General features: G+C 48.2%; 1 protein-coding gene across 6 annotated transcripts in view; it reads right to left on the minus strand.

Moving 5' to 3' along the window:
- SNX29 (sorting nexin 29) overlaps positions 1–26,430 on the minus strand; it is a 477,185-nt gene that overhangs the window by 442,839 nt on the left and 7,916 nt on the right. For all 6 annotated transcript variants that reach the window (XR_004281897.1, XM_032328137.1, XM_032328140.1 and 3 more), the window contains exons 2-3: positions 15,129–15,193; positions 13,004–13,056 (exon numbers count right to left, since the gene is read on the minus strand). Coding sequence is in view for 5 of the 6 variants with exons in the window: in XM_032328137.1 (XP_032184028.1) it covers positions 13,004–13,056; positions 15,129–15,193 (118 nt within the window). In the remaining variant the exon portion in view is untranslated. The remainder of the gene's footprint in view (positions 1–13,003; positions 13,057–15,128; positions 15,194–26,430) is intronic.

Consider the following 26,430-nt stretch of genomic DNA (forward strand, 5'->3'; position numbering starts at 1 on the left):
GGATAAGAGAAAGACAAGCAACTCAAATGATAATGAACTTTTCAACAAGTCAACAAATCATGAAAGGAAGAAATACTGGCCAATAAACAGATGAAAAGATATTCAGTCTCGCCAGTGGCCAGGAAAGTGTCACAGTATTAAGATACCAATTCAAAAATATAAGCTTTAAAACCAATCACAGACCAAGCATGAATATCTGTAAATAAGCACTGTTCAAAATATAAATATGAACCACTCAGCTTTCTGCAAAGAGACCAGACAGTACAATTTTTTTAAGATTTTTTAAATTTATTTTTGTGAAAGAGAAAGAGAACGCACACGAGAGGGTGGAGAAGCAGAGGGAGGAGCAGGCTCCCCGCTGAGCAGGGAGCCCGACACAGGATTCGATCCCAGGACCCTGGGATCATGACCTGAGCCAAAGGCAGAGGCTTTAACCGACTAACCACCCAGGTGCCCTAGACAGTACAATTTTTTTAAATGCCCAAATACTTTGACTCAGAAATCCTACTTCTAGGAATGTATCCTATAAAAATAAAAGCACTACTAATTAAAAAATGATCAAAAAGCATAAACAGACATTTCACCGAAGGGGATATAGGCATACAAGCATGGGAAAACATGTTCAACATCATTAGGGACATGTAAATTAAAACCGCCATAAGGTATGACTGTACACCTGTAAGAGTGGCTAAAAGAGGAAATCACGACACTACCAAATGCTGGCAAGAATGCAGAGGAACTGGATCACTCACATTGTTGGTAGGAAGGTAAATGCACTTTGGCAGTTTCTTATCAAACCAAATATGCAAATATCACCTACCCAACAACTGCACTCTTGGTGACTATCTCAGAAAAATGAGAAAGTTATGTTCCCACAAAAAAACCTGTACGTGAATGTTTACAGCAGCATTATCTGCAGTAGCCAAAACCTAAAACAACCCAGATGTCCTCCAATGAGTTAATGAAGAAACAGAGTTTAGCCCCCGACACCATGGAATGGGAATCACACCAAGTGGGGAAAATGCAATCCCAAAAAGTTACACACTGTGTGATTCTGCTAATATAATGCTCTCAGAGTGTCAAAATTAGAGAACTGGAGGACAGAGTGGTGGTTGCCAGGAGTCAGGGACGGAGAAGGAGGGTACAGGAGGGAGGTGGTGTGGCATAAAAGGTCAGCAGGGGGATCCTGGGACAATGAAACTATTCCATTACCTGACGGTGGTAGTGCACAGCTGTCCCTATGCAGTAACCATGCCGCAAAGAACTACACACACACACACACAGATAAGAACCAGCAAAACTAGGGAAATCTAAAAAATCTATGCTAGGGTTTTATAAGGTGTTATTACTATGGGAAACTGGGAGAAAAGGAAACCAGGGAAGACTGGGTGGCTCAGTGGGTTAAGCAAATGTCTTCGCTTCAGGTCATGATCCCAGGGCTCTAGGATCAAGCAACATGTAGGGCTCCTTGCTCAGCAGGGAGCCTGCTCCTCCCTCTGTCTGCCACTCCCCTTGCTTGGGCTCGCTCTCTCTTGGGCTCGCTCTCTCTTAAATAAATAAATAAAACCTTAAGATTCTATTTATTTATTTATTTGACAAAGAGAGATAGTGAGAGAAACACACACACACACACATTTTTACTGCAGCACTGTTTACAACAGCAAAAACAAAAAAAGAAGTAGAAACAACCTGAATATCCATTAACAGGGAAACAGTAAATAAGTTATCGTACCTCCACACTACAAAACACTACACAGAAATTTAAAGAGAATGAGAGGTCACATCTAATCAATCCTAAGAAGCACCACATTCCCCCCACCCCATGCATCTTTGAAACCCAGCTGTGCCTCAAAACTGATGAAATTATATGATTAAAATTGACATTGGTCATGAAGATGCCGTTGACAGTAAGCTCCACCATTCTGTTACTTACTGACCTGCAATAATCTCTGTAATACCAGGTTTGAAAACAAAAGCATTGAGGTGCCTGCGTGGTTCAGTCAGTTAAGCGTCCAACACTTGATTTCAACACAGGTCATGATCTCAGGGTTGGGGATGGAGCCCTACATCAGGCTCTGTGCTGGGCGTGGAGCCTGCTTAAGATTCTCCCTCTCTCTCCCCCTCTCTTTCTGCCCCTCCCTACCTCTTCCCCCTACTCACATGCTCTCTCTCTATTAAAAAAAAAAAAAATTAAGTCATAGAGTAATATAAATGGTATGGCTCCCATTTGTGCGGAAGTAGGAGAAAGGAGTGGGTTCCAAAGATTATGTTCTCTCAATCACTGGAACCTTCTACCATCATTTGAGTAGACTTAAGCATCCCTGAAAATTCATGCAAATTCATCTAGAGCAAGAATCATGAGCACTGAGGCTGAGGGCCCACATCCCAGTGTGACAGTACCAGCATACGAGGGCCCTTCCCCCATCCCTTGCTGGGTCAGGGGTCCCAGGACCTGAGAATCAAGCCAGCCTGATGTTCTCAATGAGTGCTGTGTGCTATGGCCCAGAGCATGCTCTGTCTGTGCTAAGTAAATGGAATGAAAGCAAACTGCTGCCCAGAGATAAAGGACCAAAAAGATCTGTAAGAAAGACAGCAACTAACTAGAAGAAACTAAAACTGGCTTTAGTTTTAGCTCATAGGCCACAGAAAAATAATTCTAGGTGGATTAAAGACTTAACTGGAAACAATAAAAATCTTACAAGAAAAATTGTTCATTTATTTATTTTTTTAAAGATTTTCTTTATTTGACAGAAAGATGGAGAGCAAAAGTAGGCACACAAGCAGGGAGGGTAGCAGGCAGAGGGAGAGGGAGAAGTAGGCTCCCTGCTCAGCAGGGAGCCCGATGTGGGTCTCAATCCCAGGACCCTGCGACCATGACCTAAGCTGAAGGCAGACGCTTAACTAACTGAGCCACCCAGGCACCCCCACAAGAAAATTTATAAAACACTGCATGCACAATATAACATTGGGAAGATCTTTTTAAAACACTGAAAACTTATGGGGCACCTGGGTGGCCAGACCAAATAATTTTGGGTCATGGACACAAGGTACTCAGAGGGAGGGAGAAGATAAAATAGGGAAAAAAAGAGGCCAAAAAAAGGTTGACAAAGAACGAGAAAGAATTCAAGCCGGAGAGCAGTGAAAACTCACAAAGCAATGGTCTTCGAGACACTGTTAGTGTGAAGGTGGCAGACAGGTGTGTAAAAAGAAATCAAATAAATGTTCTATCAGAAGAGTCAGAAATGAAAAAAAATAAGCAATGCTTCAGTGGGTCAAACCACAATTTCTGACCATTTTCCAAAGTCGCTGGTATCAGCCCAGTGACTATCTTCCCTAGCGCAGAAAGACCACCAGCTCTGCGTCTAGACGCAAACACTGCCCGGGGTTCTCTCGGAGAATCAGGAATGGGAGTTGGCAGGCGGGAAGGAATCAGCAGAAGGAGCTGGTTCCACCAAACAGGAAGATGAGAACGGAGAGAACACGGGTCCCTCGACAGGTCCCTCGACAGGTCCCTCGACGCCGAAGGAGTGAGTAAATGGGAAACAAGGAAACAGAAGTGATGCTAAGCCATGGCCCACAGGCTCTCAAAGCGTGGTCGGAGCACACAGCCTGGGAGAAAGAAAACTCCACTCCAAAGCTGGCTTTAAACCAACAACACACAATCGGTCTGACTTCTGGCCGCACCTTAGAGCCAGAGAACGGATGTCACGTTCTCCGAGTCCTGTCACCGCCCTGGAGTGATCAAGGCTCAGTCACAAGGCTTCTCAATCCTTCTGTCTCTCCTCCCAACTGCCACCACTCAGCCCGCCCGCCCACAGTACTGAGCCACCCCACACTGCTCGCCAGACCCCATCTCACCCTACCCAGCCCCCCTCTGGCCCTGCCCCTCCTCCGGAAATCCAACCCTGACATGTCGTTGTCCTTCTCTGTTCTTTCTCCCACTCACACTACACATCGCACAGCACACAGGACATGACACGATTTCAGGAGGAACAGAGATGAACGTTTTCATGTTAATCATTTCAATGCTCCAAGAAAGACTATAATCAGCCATCAGTCTTTGATTTCCCTGACAGTATTACTTATGACACGACCAGAGTAGACAGGGCCTTCACTTTCCACCGCAAGCCAGTATCCGGCTCAGACGGTATACAGAAATAGCGAACATGGTGAAAATGGAATGCAAACAGCCATGGTTTAAGGAATGATACCCTATGGGGCGCCTGGGTGGCTCAGCTGGTTAAGCGTCTGCCTTCAGCTCAGGTCATGATCCCAGGGTCCTGGGAGCGAGCCCCCAACTCAAGTCCCCAAGTCGACTCAGGCTCCCTACTCAATAGGTAGTCTGCTTCTCCCCCTACTCATCCTCTTGCCCTCTTCTCTCTCAAATCAATAAGTAAAATCTTTCTAAAAAAGAAAGGATACCCTAATGGATAAAGTTTAAATACTTCCCTATGACAGTAAGAGAGGAAACTCCTGACTTTTCAGACCACGTTCTCACACCTCCCTATGCCATCCCATTGCTACACCTGCTGCCTGGAACTCCCATCCTGCCCATTCGACCACTAAAGACCCGACACTCACCTCTCACGTCTGGACTATGTGATTATTACTACAGGCCACCATGACTGTCCACAATGTGCATGCCTATCTGCTGTATTGAATTCTGAGTTCCCTGAGGAGAGCAACCAACTCACCCAGTTTATTAATTTTTCTTTTTTTTTTTTGAAGATTTTATTTATTTATTTGATAGAGAGATAGAAAGCACAAGTCGGCAGAGCAGCAGACAGAGGGAGAGGGAGAAGAAGGCTCTCCACTGAACAGAGAGCCCGATGTGGGGCTCAATCCCAGGACCCTGGGAACATGACCTGAGCTGAAGGCAACCACTTAACCAACTGAGCCACCCAGGGGCCCCAACTCATACAGTTTATATCCCCAATGCCAATGTAGGGATCTACAGACAGACATCTGTTGGGTGGCGGAATTAATGAGCAAGGAGTCTAGCCTTCAGTTTCCAAATTAGCCAAAACACTGGTATGTCCAGTCATAGGAAGAAAAAGTATCGAGTCTTGGTTAAGTTCCTACCGGCTATGCCAATCAAACACTGTTCCATCTTAGGAAGTGGGGACTGTGATGATCATCTGGCCTTCCAGATGATACGACAGAGGCCTGGAGAAGCTAAGTCCAAAATTACACAGCTGGTGATTAATGATTTGTGGCGGGAGTGGGCCTCTGATATCAAAGCTCATACTTCATGCTCACGGTCTCTCCACCATCAAGACAGTGACCAGGAGGATCCTGGCAATGAGGGTGCTTACATATTGTTTCCCATGGGCCAAGCACTATTTCCCATAGCTATCAAAATAAACAATATAACTGTTTATTACAAACCAGACAAATGTAGCTATTTATTACAAACCAGGAAATGTGCTCAGATTTGCTAAATGCCTTAGGACTACCAGTAGCTAAAAATAATCTTTTCCAAAAAAGCAATCTACTCATTTGATCGATACAGTAAAATAAAAGAATATGCAATGTGGAACTATCTATGACAGATCCTCAAAGTGGAAATGAAGTGGTCAGGACAGGGAGGAGAGATAATCCCACTAAGGAACCCCAAGATCTTCTGCAGGAAGAGAAGAATTAGAATATCCAGTCAATACCTCAGACTAGTAGATTGGTAAGAAATCTATGACAAACTGAAGACAAAAATCACATGATGAACATGCAGAGACATTTAAAAGAGAAAAAGGAATGCTTGGAAAAGCCATTTGGTTTTACAAGTGTCCAGGGGAATACACATACGACCGTTTTCAACTATGCTGAGAATAACATTAGGGAAGCACAAAGGGCAGCTGGTTTTGTTTTATATCTTCCTGAAAAGTTCAGAAATGTTTCTAATTCCTCACAAGTAAAGAAAAATCACCAAAACCAATCACTCTTCCCTGGAAAGCTTTGAAAGGAGGGGAAAAGCTCCTGACTTCTTCTGACACAGTTAGCTAAAGGGTCACAAGAATGTACATGTCCTCAATGTTCTGAAACAAGCACCCTAAACCAGCCCACTGCCTCCCTGTAACGGCAGTGAGACCCTGCGTGCAGAGAATATTCTCGAAGTGCAGAGATACTTTATATGAAATTACAGCGAAAGTAACAAAAGCTAGCAATTTCTGGAAACTTACTTGCCACCAGGCGCTGTTGCAAAGGCTCCACATAAACTAACTCACAAGCCCCCCAAGTCAGGATGGTAGGGGCTGTACCCATTTACAGATGAGGACGTCAGAGCACGAGAAAGACAAAACTTGCCCACAGACTGACATCACTCGGGACGGGCCACACCAAGATTCAAACTCCCAGCTTCAAATCCCACGCCACCTTCCGCCACCCCGCAGCTGGGGCTGCTGTTTACGATTCCAACGAGAAACTTCCAGATTGTGCTCAGTAATCCCACGTGGGAAGAAGATGCTTCTGTAGAACAATAACGTTTCTAGCCCTGGAGGTACCCTCCAGTGCCTGCTGAGTTCTTCAGCCATTATTTCTAGAAGGCAAATTATTCAAAAACTACGTCACAGCCTCGTCATCAGCCAGCGTGACAGGCAGTCTGCGGAATAATTGTAACGAAGCACAGGAATGGGTCTTTGCTCTTAGGGGAACACGGAGCAGGAGAACAACTCCGAGAGAGGGGTCAGGAGAAACGCATGCATTTCGGGGCCCAGTGACTGCCCCTACTTCCTCCAGGGGAGGTTTCTAAGAACAGAAGCTGATGAAACAAGCTCTGCCTCTAATGTCCCCACATGTAAAGGGTGATGGACACTTCACACAAGGACTGGTGCCTTTTGCTGTGGAATCTCGGAAAATCAAACAAATCTCCCTCCCACACCCTCACGCTTTGCATCTGGCGTGAGCCCAACAGTGCTGCTTATCGTGGAGACCCAGACGCTACACACTGCTTCAGACGGGCCAGACTTCAGTTCTTCGCAAACAGCCGGGCAGATTTGGCTTCATCTGAGGATAGGCACTGTTTGTTTGGAGTCTGCCTCGTGTTTTCCATATAAAGGAGCCTGTTTCGTTGTTTTTTTTCTTTTTTAAGATTTTATCCATTTATTAGAGAGAGAGAGAGATCACAAGTAGGCAGAGAGAGAGGGGGAAGCAGGCTCCCCGCTGAGCAGAGAGCGTGATGCGGGGCTCAATCCCAGGACCCTGAGATCATGACCTGAGCCAAAGGCAGAGGCTTAACCCACTGAGCCACCCAGGCGCCCCAAGAAGCCTGTTTTAAAGGGGGAAACTACCACTCTTGTACATGGAAAGCCAGCATCATGGGTAAGCACAGAGTAAATATAAATGCAATTAAAATATTAAATTCTGTCTCTGCCCCTCTGCCAGAGGAAGACTGAGCCTGAAGCCTCTGTTTAAAGGGGAGGAGGGGGTTGCTGGAGACATACTACTTTGAAGTGGAGGGTAGTGTTGTTTTTGTAGGTCAGAAGGATCAAACATGAGCAATTTCATCGAATTCAACCTAACGATAAAAAAGTCTCACCACCAAGATCATTGAGACTGAAAAAGAAAAGGCAAACCACTGAGCCACTAGGCAACTGAAAGGAATCTAACACCGTGACATTTAACGCTTAAAATCATGTTACACGTGCAGTGAAACAAATCTCTCATTTAGGGAAACTGTGTGTTAGAAAACCAGGAGGGGGTGTTGTGTCAGAGAATGAATACCGCAGCAAGAAACAAAGCCTGTCTCCAGTCCCACTCTACGACCCACAAACTATATGACCCACAAACCACGTGACCCACCCAAGCAGAGTCTGTGCCCGCAGCGCCAGTGTACTAGGAACTAAGTTGATGCAGCCTCCAAGTTTCTACACCAGTAAAAGTAGGGAAGTCATCCCCGCTCCTGCTTGTCTATAGGGTCATTGCAAGGATCAAGTGAGACATGAACATTTTTAAACCACACAGTACTGCCACAAGAAAGACTGTCACTACAAAGCAGTAGCAATAGGGGACAGCTCTTGGGCACTGTGGGCAGCCCGTGTTCATAATAGCCACCTTCATCACAGCACCCAGATTTCATTTGAAGGTTTATTTCTTCCTCACTGGATCCTGTCTTGAGATGGTGAACCCAAGTAGACATCTTTTTCTTTTAAAGATTTTTTTATGTATATATTAGACAGAGAGAGAGAGAGCACAAGGAGGTAGAGAGCTAGGCAGAGAGAGGGGGCTGAGCAGGTGTGGGGCTCGATCCCAGGAACCTGAGATCATGACCTGAGCCGAAGACAAAGGCTTAACCCACTGAGCCACCCAGGTGCCCTCCAAGTAGACATCTTACACTGAGCAAGCCAGTGGGCTCCCAGGAAGCTCCTTCACCAACTCTTCCTGCTGGTGGCCAGGAGGGAAATCCTCCTGCCGGAGGTGGGGAGGGGGTCATGTGACCTGAGACTGGCCAAGCAGGTGTTTCCTCCCCAGAAAGTCAATCTTGAGCAGAATTAGAGTCACTTCAGCAGCAGAACTTTTACCATTCCTGCCAGAAGACCATTTCTGGGCCTCGTTTCCAACTTAGGAGGCTTCCTTCCAAAGCTATCTTGACTCTTTCCTGTTTCCAAACCTGGCAGGCCCTCAACTCTGTAAGCTCACAACTTCCTTAACTGGAGTGGATTTCTGTTGCTTGTTTCCAAAGAGCCTTGGCAGAAACAGCTGTGACCATCCCTTCAAGGGTTCCTACTGACGTTCATTCAATCGGCAGGAATTTAGCTGTGACCATAGGCCGCCAGGCCCAGTCATGCACAGAACTTTGCCTAGGACAGTCAATTTAAAATGGCATTCAAAGATAACACTTGGCCTTTTAAGAAAAAAATCCCTTGCAATTACCCATTATGTCTCAGCAGACACTGGTTCTTAGCTTCCTGCAGGAGAACGATGCAGGAAAAGACAAAACTAAGGAGCTCCATTTTCCAAATGGGGCTGAGAACTCTACCCAGAGTTACATGGAAAGAAATCTCCCATCTTCGCTTGTTCCCTGAGAGCAAAAGAGAATGTCGATAAGGCTCACTGATTCACACTTGAGCCTCCCTTCTATTTGCAGACTGCTTGCCCCATCACCAGGCAGCACGGGCAGGAGTCACAGCTGAGTGATGACTGTCCCCACCAGACTTCCTTCCCCGTAGAGTGAAATTAACACCTACCTGCTGGCACTTCAACACACAGTCTTTGACTTAATCCTCCCAACTGGCAGGGTAGATGTGATCCTGATCACCTTCTCAAATGTGTGGGTTTTCCCCCACGCCACCAAGCAGTTCTCTGATATCAGCTGGGTGTCCTACAACTCACCTCAATCCTGATGCCATCTACCCGGAGACAGCATCAGATCCCACAGGTGAAGTGCTCAGCTCTACAAGACGACACGCATCCCCCCTACTTCAGAGGCTGGTCGCAAGCCCAGGTTATCACCTGCATTTCTGACCAACTGGCTATGTACCTCGAAGATTCCCACAAACTCCTCTGTGGGTTAATCTGCCGGAGTGGCTCACAGACCTCAAAGAAGGATTTGACTTACTAGATTACTGTATATTATAAAAGGATGCAACTCAGGAACAGGCACGTGGAAGAGATGCGTAGGGCCAGGTAAGGGAAAAGAACACGGAGCCTCCATGCCCTCCCCAGGAACACCTGTCCCCGCGCCTCCACATGCTCACCAACCCGGAAGCTCTCTGAGCCCCATCCTTTTGGGGTTTTACAGAGCCTTCATTACATAAGCAGGATTGATTAAATCATTGGCCTTTGACAACTGAACTCAGTCTCCAACCTCCCTCCTCTCCCCAGTGGTGGGGGTGCTGGGAAATAAAGTTCCAACCTTCTGATCCCAGCGTTGGTTCTCCTGGCAACCGGCCCCCAACCTTTGGGACTCTCTAAAAGTCGGTTTCTAAAAGTCACATCAAAAGACACCTTTATGGCTCTTATCACTTTGGGAATTCCAGGGGTTTTAGAGCTCAGTGCCAAGAATGACCAAGAACAAATATAAATACTTCCTGAGCCATGGTATAGAGCAAGGAAAAAAGATCCAAATGACCAGAACTTGGGTTGGGGATGGAGAATTGGTGTCAGAGATCTGAAGATTTCCCTAACAATTATTAAAAGGCTTTAAAAACAAATAAAACAAGACATAAATAGAAAAGGCCAGGCCAGGGTAGCTGGAGCAAAGAGCGAGACTGTGTTCGGGATGTGAGTCTTTTTCCAGAGAGCAAAGAGAAGCTGGGGAAGGCTCTCCACCGGGGAGGGGGGCGGGGGCGGGGGTGACAGGAAGGCTCGTGCATGCTGCAGAAGACTCTTTGTGCAGAGGACGCAGGACAAGAAGGAAAAGAGGGAGTCCGTCTCTGGCAGCCGCCCTGTGGGCGATGTGGTGCCTGGAACAAGGTGACAGCAGGGGAGCTGGAGAGAAGAGAATCCATTTGAGATCACTTTTGGGGCCGGGACATTTGTCAGCGGTGGAGAAGAAAGGGGACTCAACTATCTTTTCAGACCCCACAACAAAATGTTCACAGACTTTCCCTCTTGAGGTTGAGCTAACCCACAGAATAAGGACAGTGATGTAGCCTTTCCTACATGAAGGTCGTGCCACCTTTCCCCAAACACATTTCAAAGATAAGACCAAGACTGTTATTGAGAAGGAACCCTCAAAGTGAGGGGAAAAATGAATTTTTTTAAACCCAGCTTCAATATCAACAAAATCACTAAATGTGCTGTAACATGGGGAGAACAGACTCTGGAGCCCTAGAAACTGGGGTCCCACGTGCAGGTCTAACTTTCTCAGATGCCCCACTGAAGCTGGATTTGCCTACCTCTCTGTGTCTCTTTCCTGATCTGTAAAGAAGGAATAACACCATCACTCCTCCCAGTCCTGTCCCAAAGACAGGGCATCAACATGAATCCGGAGCGGCCAGAAGAAGCCATAGCTGTTACTATTAATACAAAGCAGCAATCTCCTTTTAGCCTTGAACTACAGCTCCTATTGAAGAAATTAACTTTTTAACTTCTACTATAAAACATATCGCTGCACCCAATAAAAACATTACTAGTAACTTCCATTATATAAAAACACATTAATCTAACACTTAGAGATGGATTCTCTCTCTCAGGAAAGAACTGGACAATCATGGAAAAAAAAAAAAGTGAGGAAGAAGTCCTAAATCCACACACCCACACACATCCACACGGATGCACACGCGCACACACAGCTGTCTTGGACGGGATGGAACGTTGCATTATTGATTAGTAAGGCTCCCAGATAATTCTGATGCAGGGGGACCTTGCATCCCCAAATCAGGACCCCTGTGCTGACCAGGGCCGGGCCCCAGAGTGGCGCCTCGGGAGAATCTGATGCAATAAACAGACTCAAGAGCTGACGCCACAAGCATGTGCTGAGAAGCAAACGTGCGACGGGCATGAAATGTCCATGCAAAACGCTGAGAGTTACACACCAGAGGAGTCGCCTCTCTGCCCTCAGGGCTCAAACCTCATGGTGGCTCAGATATTTAAACACCTGACCATGGCACGAAGCAATGCTCACACTCACCGGGACAGTGAGTCTTTCCTGAGCACCTTCTCCATGCTTCCAGACACCGGGGGTACTGCCGCGATTAAGTCAGCAAACATCCCTGCCCGCAGAGAGCTGACATTATGACACAGAGAGGCAGAAATCAACAAAATAAAAAAGCCTAACAGTCTGCTGTTGGTGCTAAGTGTTAGGGAGAAGAACTAGAGGGAAAAAGAGACAGAATAAAGGAGGGGTAGAATTTTAAGTCTGCACCAGTTCAAACAGTCCCGGCAGCTTCTATTAACATGTGGCACTCCGGGCTTTGCTCGAGGCCGGTCAAGTATGGCAGACTCGGGTCTGAAAGGACAGACAGGGCACTGGCTCTGCTGGGCGGCGGGGGGGCCGTTGGCCAGGCTCCAGGATGAGCCAGATGCTGATCAAGCGAGTTCCCTTTCTTCCCTTCCTTTGCGGGAATGCTCCTCCTGCCGCCATGAATCAGGCCGGAATGACTTCACAGAGCAAAGCCTGCGTGTCTCTTACCTTTGCCAAAACATTTCCGGCTCCTCCCAGTCAATGTGAGAAGCTCACGCAATTACATCAGCCCTTCCTGGGTCATGAAGGTCAATGGCGATTTTCAGGACTTTTTTCTTTTTTTAATCATAAAGGAAACACATGATCGCAGTAAAAGATATGAAAAATATCAAAAAGTAGAAGGACTCCCAATATTCTCAACCCCAGGATTACCTCTGTTCACACTCTGGTGTGTGTTTCACCGGAGTGGTGGTTTAACATTGCAGGCATCACTCTGTATCCACAGAACTTTGTATCTTACTCTTTGCATTTTAACTGCATACATAATTTGTAAATTACCACATAGGCATTTCTCTGCTTAAAACAAATGTTGTATGGATGTAAATTTTATTTATTTATTTATTTATTTTTAAGATTTTATTTATTTATTTGACAGAGAGAGACACAACGGAAGAGGGAACACAGCAGGGAAAGTGGGAGAGGGAGAGGGAGAAGCAGGCTCCCCGCTGAGCAAGGAGCCCCATGCGGGGCTCGATCCCAGGACCCTGGGATCATGACCAGAGCCAAAGGCAGACGCTGAAGGACTGAGCCCCCCAGCCGCCCCCCGACATCAGTGTTAACGGCTACTTAACATGCCGTCCTACTGACCCACTGCACTTTATTAACCACCATTTAGATTTCAGAGTTGCCATCGTGATCAATTACCCTGAAAATAACTTTGTGCAGAAAGGTATTTCAGGTAATTCCCTCAGAATGGACTGCTCGAGGGAGGGAGTTATCACCGGAAGCTGCAAACACTCCAGACAGGTAATCCCAGCGTGGGTGTACAGATCCCCCAGACTGAATCACCACACCGCGTGGCTGCAGAGGCAGAACACAGAAGCTAGTCATGCCCGGCCGCCATCTGGTCTTGACAGTAAATGGCTTTAGAAGGGACATGTTTACCTGCTGTCGGAATCCGAGGCGATCTCCTTTCTTCCTCCAAAGCGGATCTGGCACTGCATGGAAAAAGAAGCCACTGAGATCAGCAGTTGGGACGGGACACTGAGACATCACACACAGCCCACACAGGCTTTCAGGAGCCTGGAACACACAGGGCCACGAACCCCAGGTGCCCTGGGTGTCAAGCCAAGATGTGAGATGGCGGACAACCCAGCCTTCTAGCCGCTGCTTACAGGAAGCCCTTATCTCCCACACGTACAGAGGGGAGCCTTGTGGGAAAACAACACCAAGAGGAAAACAAAAGCACACAGCCTTCTGCGAATGATCTAGGAAGCTTCTTCCCTATGTCAGAAGCTGGCTGAACAGAGAGCTCCCAAAGGGACAATTAAAACTTACACAAATCTGTGATGATGGGTGCCTTTGGAAAGGGCCCCAAAGTTGTTATGACTGCGTATAAAATTAAGGCAGCATGATTCAAGCTTCAATCATGTCATCCGGTTGAGCCGAATGACAGTTCACCCAGTGGGTACAGATAAAAGCAAACGATTCTTTCTTCTTTAATTGTGGTTAAAAAAACAGGTAACATGAAATTCACCATTTTAACCATTTTTAGTTATATACCATTCAATTCGCAATACTGTATCACCATCAGCAGTAGCCACCACTGTCTTTTAAAGATGTGGTATCTCCTCTGTGGGCAGCAGGAAGATGTGGCATCTCCTCTGTGGGGGGCAGGCTCACAAGATTCCAGAAGTTATTCTCCAAAGAATGAATGAATGAGGGAATGAATGAATGATTTTAGTGTATGTGCTGCCGAAGCGAGGACTGAATGAATGATTTTAAATGATACCTATGTCAAAACTCATGGAACTGCACACTTTAGTGTATTTTATTGTATGCCTCAGTTATTCCTCAGGAAGACTGACTTCTACAAGGTCTGTGTGCAACACTTTCATCCCCCCAAATCCTAACAACAACAATAATAACAGCAGCAGCTCCGGGCATGGGCTCCAATGTATTCCAGTTTAATGGCTACATTTGAAGCGGTTCCACTTGCCTCTTCATTTTCTTATTCCATTTCCCACTTCTGGGACAAAGAAATTCATGTGGGCTCTGTACTTAACTGCTGGGCCCTTTAGCTCCTTGAACAAATGCAATCCCCTCGACAGCCCTCTGGAGAGCAGCGACCCGATGACAGAGAAGGGGGATGCCCAGAGAGGCTGGAGGAGCTGGCCCAGGACACACAGCCTTGAGATGAAGCTGGTCCTCGGCTCCGGCTTCACCAGAGCCTATGTCCTTTCCAGCACACACCACACCAGGATGCCTAGAGGCCCGGGAGACGCCAAGTTCTCAGAGTTCACATCAACACTGGACACGCGTTTCTACAAAACTATTTACCTCCCTATGTGCTGACTGCATACACAGCACTGTCAGTCACACCCTCCAAAATGTGAGCGACCTAGAATTCCCAGCGCTGGATCCCAGCTCTGCTACTTATTGCCTCCAACTCCTTAAGCAAATGGTTGGCTCTTTCCAAGCTTCAGCTGCTTTGTCCATAAACTGGAAAGAACTGCAGGAACCATCTCACAGGGCAATTGGAAGGATTAGAGGGCAAGCGCTTAGCAGAGAGCCTGGCATGGGACTTACGCAGGTGCAGTTAATGACGCGTGTCTGGCACACGCAGGCAAGCACACCGAAGTCAGCCTCGTGTCCCAGCTTGCTTCCACACCCAGCCAAAAGCCAGTATCAAAAATCACGTCAAGCAATCGGAGCGGAGCCCCCCTGGAGGAACCACGTGCCCCCGGGCATGGCTTCCTTCCTCCTGTGCATCTCTGTTCTTGTGCCCACAGGGCACTAACTCTAGCCACCACCTCATAGCAAGTTGCTCTAAAACACAACTGTGTGGAAGTGAGCCTCTGAAACTGACATCAATGCCCTTCTTAAAGGGACGTCACAAAGGACGGAGTCCTCCAAAGGCATCAGAAAGTCAGGACACTCCGAGCCTCACAGCTCCCAGAAGAAAAGTGGAAGTAGGTCCATGCATACGGGGAAGGGCAGAAAGGACTTGGACATGCACTGCCTGAAAGTGTTACTGGACCTCACAGTCAAATGGGAGCTTTCCTCTTACCTGTTTCACCGCATCCAGCAGACGCTCCAGCAGAAACTGTCTTTTCAGGTCATTGTTCTGTGATCCTAAAATGCAACGAGGCTTCATTAGTTCTGTTAGACATAAGCGTTCTGCCAAGACTTCCTGCCACTGTCCCCAACTGGCATCAGCCTCCTCTGTAATGAAGGCGCCAAAAATCTACACCATTACAGTGAAGTTTGGCCATCTGCCTATCGCTACATCATAGGAAAGCAGCTCAATGCATGTCCCCCACATCTGAAAACTGTGTCCAGAAAGGTCTAATTCAGGGTTTCTCAACCTTGGCGCCACTGACGTTTGGGCCAGATCACTCTCTGTGGTGGGGGCTGCCCCGTGAAGTGCAGGAAGCCTACAGCATCCCTGGCCTCTACCCACCAGACCATTAGCAAAACATGCACGTGCGCACGCGCGTGCACATACACACACACACACATGCACGCACACACCCCATAGCTGTGGCTACAAAAATGTCTCCGGATACTGCACAACTGTCCTCTGGGGGACAAAACTGCCCCCAGCTGAGAACCAGCAGTCTGCCTTAGCAGGCCGGTTCCCTAGCATGCCAGGCACTGCCCATCGGCTGACCTCGCCGTCAACTCCAGCATCCTTTCCCCATGCCACCTCCCACGATACAAGCTGGAAGGCCTAATTACTCTTCTTTTAGAAGGCTGACCTTAAGAAGTTCTAGCTGACGAGATGTAAGAGAAGGGCACTGGGAGGGCTCAGGGAAAACCATGCCTTCCTGAGTTTAAAAAAAAAAAAAAAAAAACACGCTAATGGCTTCATTCCTCCTTCCACCCCTCACACCTTCATCATAACCATGGTTGGGGGTGGCGGGGGTGGTGGCCAGAGCAGCACCGTGCAGCCATAAGCAACAGCCCCCGGGAAGGCCAAGAGAACTGCACAGACACGCCATTTCACTGCTGAGCCAATACTAGAAACCTCCCCCATCTCACAGAGCAAACAACCCTGTTTGCTCAAACCACTGGACACCGGGCTGTTACTTGCAACCAAAAGCATTCCTAGTCGATACACATGGCACGCGCTGAACTTCCATTTGAAACGGTGTGAGGCAGGGACACTTCAGAGCACCAAGCAGAGCGCTCTACTGCTACACCTGAGGGCCAATAGGAGGCCCGGGGACTCCAGTCAACAGAGACACGGCTCTGGACAGAGAACACAGTCATTTCCAAGGAGACTCAATTCAGGAGCACAAGAGCAAACGCCCCACACCACAGGCCCCGAAGGGCCAGCAAGCTGCTTCTCGCTTGGGCAATTTACCATGGGCTTCACCAGGAAGTCCCAGCAGGGCCTCACCGCAGAGGTGGTGAGTGATTCATCTGAGTTATGTCAGGGCCACTCAGTTGAGCACAACAGTGGCCACGTGTGGAGCACATCCTGCCCGCCAGGCCCTGAGCGCCCTGCCAGCATCACGTCGTGTCATTTCTACAGTCCCCGGACAAGTGAAGTATTAGGATCCCCACACTGCAGATGGGAACCTGAAGCCCAGAGACGATGGCAAGCGTGTGCACTGACCCACTGGGTATTTATTTGACTTCTACTGTGTGCCAGGCAATGTGCTGAGTGCTGGGGACATGGGAGCGAAATGGTATGGAAGAACCAGCCTCCCAAGGCACAAAAATCGCACCTGAGTAACCTAAACTGAGATGATGTCAGAGTCATACCAGGAATAAAAATCAAACGGGGTGATGAGACAGGGAGGAAGGAAGAGGGCCCCACTCACCAGGGCAGCGGTGGAAGGCCTCTCCACACAGATGACATGTGAGCTGAGTCCTTTATAAAAAGAAGGAGCAACCCCGGAAAGGTATGGGAGCCCAGCTTTCCAGGCAGAGCAGATAGCCAGGGCGGATGCCCAGAGGCAGGAACAAGCTTGGCTTCTGGTCTCCCAGGACCAGAAGGAAGTCTGCTGTGACTTGAGCAAAAAGCAAAAATGAGGAAGGAAAGATTAGACAGGCAGACAGGGGCCAGTCACAAAGGGCCTCGTGAATCAAAATAACAGGTTTTGTTCTAATCTGAATATTGTCTGGTGGAACTGTGATCCTTACCCAAGACAGTGCCCCTTGAAAGTCTGTGTGGGGGCCACCACACAAGTCTCTTGCCTCGCTCCAGGAACACAGATGAAACCAGGGTGTAGACACGCCACAGACATACAGTGACAACAAGTGACTTTCCGAACGCTGTATTTGCTATTTTTCTTTGGAAGGGTTTTGAGAAAGGGGGTTTGAGAAAGGCCATGCTGGAGTGTCATTCAGGATGGCTGGAGACTCCCCCCCCACACCATGCCCAAAGCCCCCCAAACTTCTCCTGATGCCCATAACTATCAGTACGTCCTACTTTTTGGTTCAGCCGGTTTAGCTTCTGCTCTTCTCTTGACACCAGGATGAACAAGTGAGACTTGCTTTCTTCCTTCTTCCAAGCACTGCATCCAACAACGCTACCTGCCCTTGGGCGACGCCAGCTGGAAACCTGACAAGGTTTTTCGCCCTGAGATGCTTTGCTATATATATATTTTTTTGATCATAGAAGCCATTTATGTGATAGAATTATTATATGACCCAGCGATTCCAGATGTGAGCAGACACCCAAAAGAATTGAAAGCGGGTTCTCAAAGAGATACTGTACGCCCACATTCACAGCAGCATCATTGACAGTAGCTGAGACGTGAAAGCAACCCAAGTGTCGATTGACAGACAGACGGATAAGCAAAATGGGGTCTGTCCACACGATGCACCATTATTATTCAGCCTTCAGAAGGAAGGAAATTCTGCACAATGCCGTATGCATGAGCCTTGAGGACATTAGGCTAAGTGAAATAAGCCAGTGCCCAGAGAGATAAATAATACATGATTCTACTTGTAAGAAGTAGTCAAAATCAGAGACAGAAATTATGATGGTGTTTTCCGGGCACTGGCGAGAGGGAGGACGGGGAGTTAGTGTTAATGGGGACAGAGTTTCAGTTTTACAGGATGGAAAGAATCAAGGGGATGGGCAGCGATGTAGGCCACACAACAGTGTGAATGTATTGTGCGCCTAAGGTGCTTAAGACGGAGAATTTCGTTATGTGTATTTTACCACGATAAAAAAGTAACTCATGTAAAAAAAAAAAACTCTAAATCAGGAAAACAAGTACAATGAAAATAAAAATCTCAGGGCGCCCGGGGGGCTCAGTCGGTTAAGCGCCGGCCTTCGAATCGAGTCCCGCATCGGGCTCCCTGCCTCACCCTCTCCCTGTGAGGCTCCCCCCACCCCCGGTTGTGTGCTCTCTCGCTCTTTCTCTCTCACTCTCTCAAATAAGTAAATAAAAACATTTTAAACATTAAAAAAAAAAAAAAAAGGAAAGGAAAAATCTCCATCATCTCATTACTGATCAATTTTAGGGCAGTGATTCTCAAACTTTCATATTTACATGAAATCTCTTGGGCTCTTGTTAAAGACAGGTTCTGATTCAGCGGTCTGGGTGGGGCCTGGGGCTAGGTATTTCTCACTAGTTCCCGGATGCTACTGAAGCTGCTGGTGCCAGGTGCGCCCTCGCACAGCAAGGATTCTGCACCCTACCCTTCCTGATATGCAAGATGATCCCTGATCTTGTCTACAGTATCTTGATCCACTGCTCTTTCTAGATGAGATGTCAGCAGCCTCCCCTGCCTCACCTGGCAAAGCCTCTCACTGTGGTGGGAAGAAAAGCCTATTCACTACAGAGGAACGATCCGAGGCTGCACAGCCCTCAGCTCTCCACTCACCGTCCCTGGCTGCAGTCCCTCCACAGGTGAGAAGGGTGCCTGACCTCAGCAGAGGCACCAGGGGCCATCCTGGCCCTAACTGGGGCTTCAGAAAAGGGAGGCTCAAAAGGTGCAGGGAGCACAGGTGGGCGTGGGAGCATGTGCACCCAGCAAGAGGTGCCTAGGAGGCCATGGCCATGAGGAGCAGCGGAAGGAGGACCAGTGGGAAGTCACAAGGCATCATGAGTTCTCGTCCCAGCAAAGCCGCTTGCTGGCCATGTGACAGGGACAGTCACTTCCCTTCTCTGGGCACTGGTTTCTGCATGAGATCATACTCTCCTAGCTCCGCAGTTAGGAACATGGGGCCCCGGTGCAAACAGGCAGGTAGAGCAATCTGTGTTACCAGGGTCCTTCCTGCCTCCTTCCAGTGACCAAGGGGACACCACAGCACCCCTGCCAGTGCCAGGAAGAACCCCCCAGTCTCAAATGCTGCAACCACCAGAGGAGAGCAGGGAAGCAATGCCTACCCACTGAGCCTCAACAGAGGGGAAGCCATGAAGTGACTGACATTCCTTGACGTAGGAAACGTGGCTCACATTCATCAGAGCATTGAGGCTCAGCATGGAGCACCCAAGGCCATTCCCATGGGAAGTACCCAAGGACAGATTCAGTGTCAAGTCCACTAGCTTTAGGCTCGGCCGTCTGCTAAATCTTGCTGGCTCTCCAGCCCTGCAAAAACCTCCAGTCAAGCCCCACTGCCACTCAGGGATGATTTCTCGGTAATTCTCTGTGAAGGGAAGCCCCAGCCTTCCCGGCCTCTTCCTTTTCCAAAGGCGGCCCTCAGTGCACACTACTGACCACATGTGCCACAACAGGCTTCTTTTGAATTTCTTGTTAGATCACCATCAAAAATGAAAGCAGAGGGGCGCCTGGATGGCTCAGTGGGTTAGAGCCCCTGCCTTCGGCTCAGGTCATGATCCCAGGGTCCTGGGATCGAGCCCCGCATTGGGGGTCTCTGCTCGGCAGGGAGCCTGCTTCCCCCTGCCTTCACCTACTTGTGATCTCTGTCTGTCAAAATAAATAAATAAATAAATAAAATTTTTTTAAATGAAAGCAGAAAATGTAAAAGTGCCCCCCCACCCCCACCCTCGGGGAGCATCCCCAGGGGGCCAAAACCCATCAGAGAAATGCAGTGATCCCCTGCGGCTCTAACTCAGAAGTCACATGTGCGTGTGAATAATTAATCACCCAGCTCACATGCATCCCCGTTGTCTTTCATGTTTAGAATCCTTCGGCTCCTACGTTCCTTTTTACCACAAACATTCAGCCTTCAGTTACCTCCTAAGGAGACGGAGCAGGGGTTAAGAATGGGATAGTCCAGATTCAAACCCTCACCACCAGCTACGTGACCACGGGCAAGTTACTGACCCCCCCTGTACCTCCTGGGTCTGTTAAATAAGTGAGTGTGGACTGTGCACTTGCAACAGTACCTAGCTTAGACCAAGCACTTTCCACGTGTTATTTTTTATTATTCTTGTTGTGGTTGGCAGCCCTATACACCAGAGATGTAAAATCTCTGGTTCTAAGGCATGCTTTCAACTGGCTTTCTCCCTAAAGCACAAGGAAGCTCCCCAGTCCAGGCCTCTGTGCTCGCGGCACTGGGTGGGAAAAGTGAAAAAGGGTCCGTAGCATCTAGGGAGGGGAAAACAAGCAAGATGTACCAGGAACTCTATGTATATTCCTTCTCTAATCCTTGCAACAACCCTGGAGGTCAACGTGAATGCGGCTGCCACCCACAGAGGTCACTTGGGCCCCTGATCAAGGTCACATATACACTTACACAGTGGTATTTCCCTGCCTCTCTGTAGTGGCAGAAGTAAAGCCAGGGCAGGTGTTTCTCCGGTTGAAGGCTAACCCTTACAATGCACTCACTACGCAGGCGCAAGGAAGGAAAGAAAGGGCAATGTTCTTCGGGCGCCACTGCGTGCCAGGAATTCTGCCCAAGGTCACACGACAAAGTAAACTGTACATCAGAGGCTAAGACCCTGGTCTGCCTGACTCTTAGGCCAATGCTCCCTCCACCACTGCCCTTCTTCTGAGGCCAAGGGAGGCTCGCTGGAAAAGGGAGAACTTGAGCTATGCTTTAAAAAATGAGAAGGACCAGAACAGGTAAATCCATGCAGATACAACACAACTACTTAATGGAAAAGGGCTCTCCCTCTGGGGGGATGAAAATCTTCTGGAACTAGACAGAGATGGTGGTCCCACAACATTATGAATGTACTAAATGCCACTGAATTTCTCACTTTAAGATGGTTGTTTTACTAACTGTTAATTCTATGACTGAGCAATTATTCATGGTTTTAATAGCATTAAAAACATAAATGGTTTTGTTATGTTAATTTCACTTCAATTTTTTTAAAAAATGTGTTTATGGGAAGGGCTGCCAGAGGCAGATATTGGCCCAGAGCACATTCCAAGCCAAAGGGACAAGTAGGTAGGATTCGCCCTGGGGGGCTGGGGGGTGGACAGGAGGACTCCAGATAGCACCCAGCCCCCAGGCTCAATCCTCTTCCGTATTTCTGATTACATCGTATTTCTGATTACACCCAGACAGTGGGATGCTAAGAGGTCCCTAACTTCTGATCATGGGGCTACTAAGAGGAAACAACTGACACACTCAAATAAGGGGAGTTCTGGGAGATGTAGTTACGACTGGCCCTAAGAGGGTACAGATAAGTGATTCTCCCCCAGGGTGATTCTGCCCCCACCACGGATTTGGCAACGTCTGCAGATATTTCTGGCACAGCTTGGGAGGGCGCCTCAAGAGGGTGTGAGCAGAGATGCTTCTATGCTTCCGCGAGTGCACAGGACGGGCCCCCACAACGGAGAATTATCTGGCCCGAAATGTCAGCAGGGCTGCAATTAGAGAATTCTGCCCTAAAGTACGTGTGATTATCCCATTTCAGAGATGATAAAACTGAGGCTCTCAGAGGCTAAATAACTTGAACTTCCACAGGTGCTCCAAATCCCATCTCCTCTCGTCTGCTCGAGGACACTCACCAGTAACTGCCCCACCCCGTCCGTTTTTTTCTTCTCATCTATGCAATTCTTACAGCACACAAGGATGTCATAATATCTGCCCCAAGTTTACTCAAAGCCACGTCTGCGCCCACATGCCTTTCCCGCTGCAACCCCACTTCTTGGCTGCCCTGGCCAGCTCTGCCTTCACAGGAGCTGCCAGACTCTCCCGGGGAGCCTCCGCTGCTCTGACCGCCTCCCTGGGCTCTGGCCTGGTGCCCTCCTGCCTCCACCGCCTTCATCCTGCACTGACTGATCATCTACAAGCGGCCATGGCATCTGGAAGCACAGGTGGCAGCAAATGGCTTACAGACACTATGTAACAAACACATGATACACTCGATGATGGAATAGTTTGTTTCCTCCATGCACCCTGCAAAACTGTAGTGAACACTGGGTTGCCACCAAGTCCAAAGTGCAGAGTGGGCTGTCTCAGATGATCTGTATTTCTGTTTTTCACTGAATCAAACCTCTACCTTCAACGTGCCCTAGGACCAGGGTCAGCAAACGTTTTCTGTAAAAAGCCAGACGGTAAATAGTTTAGGCCTTTCAGGTCACAGGGTCCCAACTAATCAACTCTGCTCTCCAATCTCAAAAGCACCCACAAACAATACACTAAGGAATGAGCATTGCTGCTCACAAAAACTGGCCTTGGGCTGGATTCATCCTAGAGGCCATAGTTTGCCGACCACTGCCCTAGCAGAATTAATGAGACAGGGGTTTTACAAACTAAAACAATAGTGTCTGTGCCCGCAGACTTTATGACCACCCGCTATGTATTAAGACAGTTACATGTTTGGAGGTCCCCAGAAGACCATAGACAGACCCACACCTCCACCGTGTTCCCATCTTCCCTCACCCTAGAACCAGGAGCCCACACCGGCGCCTTGCAAGGGACAGATACACCATCAACTTGTGATCGCTGCTGGGGCGCCTGGGTGGCTCAGTGGGTTAAAGCCTCTGCCTTCGGCTCAGGTCGTGATCTCAGGGTCCTAGGATGGAGCCCTACATCGGGCTCTCTGCTCAGCAGGGAGCCTGCTTCCCTCTCTCCCTGCCTGCCTCTCTGCCTACTTGTGATATCTCTGTCAAAGAAATAAATAAAATCTTAAAAAAAAAAAAAACTTGTGCTATCTGCTAGAATTCATGCTCAGTCCCATCTGCAGGCACAGGATGCTTGGCGCTCTCGGCCCCAGGGTGAGTTCAGTGCTGTTGCTCTGTTATGTAACTTCCACCATCCCCCCACAAAATCCACCACTATTCCAAAGCAGAAGCAAGAGGTGTGGGCAGGAAGCACGGCCTCGCATAGGCCAGAGGCATGTGCAAGACCAAGATCAGACCATCCCCCTGCTCCCCACCCCCACACCTCTAGGATCAGGCGGGGAACGGAAGAGCAGGGTGAGGGAGGGACTGAGAGGCCAAGGCAGGTGTCTCTCTAGAAATCTGCTGCTGGGCTCCAGCGGATTACAGCTCACAGCAACACCAGCTAGCGGCTGTCCCATCTTCTGGTTTTTCAAGAGAAGCCAGAAACTCAGACGTTCATGTCAATTAGTTGGCACCTAATTATACTTTTTAGAGCACTGTTTTAGCCAACTCTGCGTGAATCAAATATGACATACCTAGGGGCCAGATCTGCTAAAAGTTTCCTGTCCTGAGGCACACATTAAACCTTTATATCCACCTGTAAGATTGGGTGTGCTGACGGCACCATCGTAACAGTTAAAGGAACTGCAGTCTAGAGACACTGATCACTTGCCCCAGGAACTGCACCCCAACACTCTACCCCAATGCCCAGGCCTGCCAACCTCTACAAGGCCAGGCTAACCTCAGGCAGCCCAACTTACAGGCAGGGACCACATGGCAGAGGGCCACTAAGATGAACCAACCTCCCAGTGGCTGACTCAACTGTCACTTTCTGTGAGAAAACCTCCTGCCACAGGCACAATATGGTGGTCTCTATAGGGCGCTCCCGTGACCCTCCAGCCACATCATGCCCCTAGTATGATCCCTATAGAAAGCATATGGGGAATCATAAACCCACTGCTCACGCCTATCCTAGATTGTGAGTCTTCTCCAGGGTGGACCAGCATTAACAGCACCGACTCACAGAAGCTCAACAACCGTTGAATCAAGGCTCTGGGGCTAGGTTCCGGGGCTCCCCAAGAGGCTGCTCCAAAGGGAGAGGCCCAGAATGATCAAGGACACAGCAGCTGCCTCGTGCATGCATGTAATGGGCTGAGTGAGGCAACAATTTTGTCTGCTCAGCGTTTGCATTCGAACAGATAAAAAAGACTCCACTCTTCCCCAAAGTCAAGGCGCTAGTTCCCTGTACTCTGGGGTAAAGCTCACAGCTGGGCCAGGACAAAAGGAAAGACTGTCCACCGCCACACAATGGAAAGAGGCAGGCTCTGCTTCAAGGCAGATAGATGGCCTCAGGCCATCCAAGTGGCCTCATGAAGTCTAAGATCAAAGATTAAGTCAACAGCATATTCATCAACGGGCAAAGAATTTACTCTGCAGCAGAACTGGGCAAACATTTTCTGTAAAGAACAAATGGTAAATATCGTAGGCTTTACAAGCCATAAGGTCTCCAACACAGCCACTCAATTCTGCCATTGTAGAGTGAAAGCCACCATAAACAATAGTCCATGAATGGATGTGCCTGTGTGCCAATAAAACTTTATTCACAAAACAGGTGGCTGGCACAGTTAGCCAATCTCTGCTTAGAAAAAATACTAAAATAGCACCGTGCAAACATTTTGAAGGAGAAGTGTGTCTTCCCTCAAGCCTGGAGAAATGCAAATGATCAACCTACTAGATTAGCTGCCACATGTTATCATTATATAACTATTCAACTCACCAAGGAACATTTAATGCTGGTAGAGCTAGGGGCCAACACGCACACACCACCACTAACAACACACCAGTGAGGCAACATGGCAGTGCAGACAAAAAGCTACCAGAATATCCAAACACCTTCCCGACACCTGGGAAACTAAGCTAGAGGAGAGGAAAGGGGGAAATGAGAAAAGGAATAAGCCCCAACTTCACAGTTTCTCCATCCTCCAGGCACTGAGTAAGGACTCTAAGTCCATCACTTGCTTTCATTTCCACTTTCTGATGAGGGAATTAAGAGTCAGAGAAGCGCAACAACGCGCTCAGGCTCTTGCATGGGGAGTTAAATCCAGGACTGTCGGAGTCCAAACTTTTTCCTCTACACCTCAATGACTGCCGAAACATGGCATCGTGGGCACACAGACTTTCCCGGTTTTGTTCTGGAACAGGGGTCAGCAAACAAACCAAATCCAAATCCAAACAAACCAAATCCAACCAAATCCAACAGCTGCTGCCTGTTCTCCTAAATAAAGTTTTATTGGAACATAGCTACATCCTTTCACTTACTGATTGCCTGTACTGCCTTTATGCTACAACAGGGATGAGTGGTCAGAATGGAGACCAGATGGCCCGCAAAGCAGAAATTATTTACTATCTGCGTCTTTACAGAAAACGTTTGCCAAATTCCATCCCAGGACATTGTAAATGGAATTTACTTTCTCTTCCTACAATGGTATATCCATTTGGTGAAACATTATGCACCCTTTTTAAATAATTGTGACAGAAAGACACATGGATAAATGCTATAATGTAAGTGGAAACACTAATTCAGATGTAGACTCAAGGCAATTATGTAAAATGCATATGCACTGAGCAAAGACAGAAGTGGAATACCTAAAAATCTAAATATTTAATGTTCTAGGGAGGTATATTTATAGGGATGTCCCATGTTTTCATAATAATCTTTAATGTCATTTTGGGGTTTTTTCTTTTTTTTTTCTTTTTTTTTTTTTTTTTTAAAGATGGGGGAGGAAAGAGCAGATCCCAAAATATGCAGCACAGGCAGGGAAAAATAAGATGCAGTGGGCAAGGTTCCCTCCGGGTAGGAAGCCTGGGAGTCTGGGCCCAACAGGGTGGGGCAAGAAGGACAAGCAGCACCACCAGGTCAGGACCTAGGAAAGAGTCCTCACTCTCCCTGAAGGCTTCCAAATGCTACATCCCACACCCAAAACTGACGTTCCAAAGCCTCTCCCACCTGAGAGAGAGGCAAGTCTTACCCTTTGCAGCTGTTCAGTAGCAAAACCCAGGAGACACCCTCCCCTCCCTCAGGTCTCTGCTCAATGTCACCTCCCCTGGGAGGCCTCCCCTGATGGCTCCACTCAGAATGACAACAGTCATTCCCCCTTCAGTTCATCCTCTATCCAAACAACAAGCAGTCCGATGCCACCCTTGGGCTCTGGACTGGGCATGCCATCCAGACCTGGCCAACCAGAGACACAGTGATGGGAGGATGGCCACACAGCCGGCCAGACTGCTGTGAGTCTGCCTCATGACTTCTGCCCGAGCGACTGGGAGAGAGGCCCACCCTCGGCTCAGGGGTTGCTACATTGTAGGATGAGCCCCAGGAGCTG

The sequence above is a fragment of the Mustela erminea genome, chromosome 20 (assembly GCF_009829155.1).
Source record: "Mustela erminea isolate mMusErm1 chromosome 20, mMusErm1.Pri, whole genome shotgun sequence".
NCBI classification, from domain to species: Eukaryota; Metazoa; Chordata; class Mammalia; order Carnivora; family Mustelidae; genus Mustela; species Mustela erminea.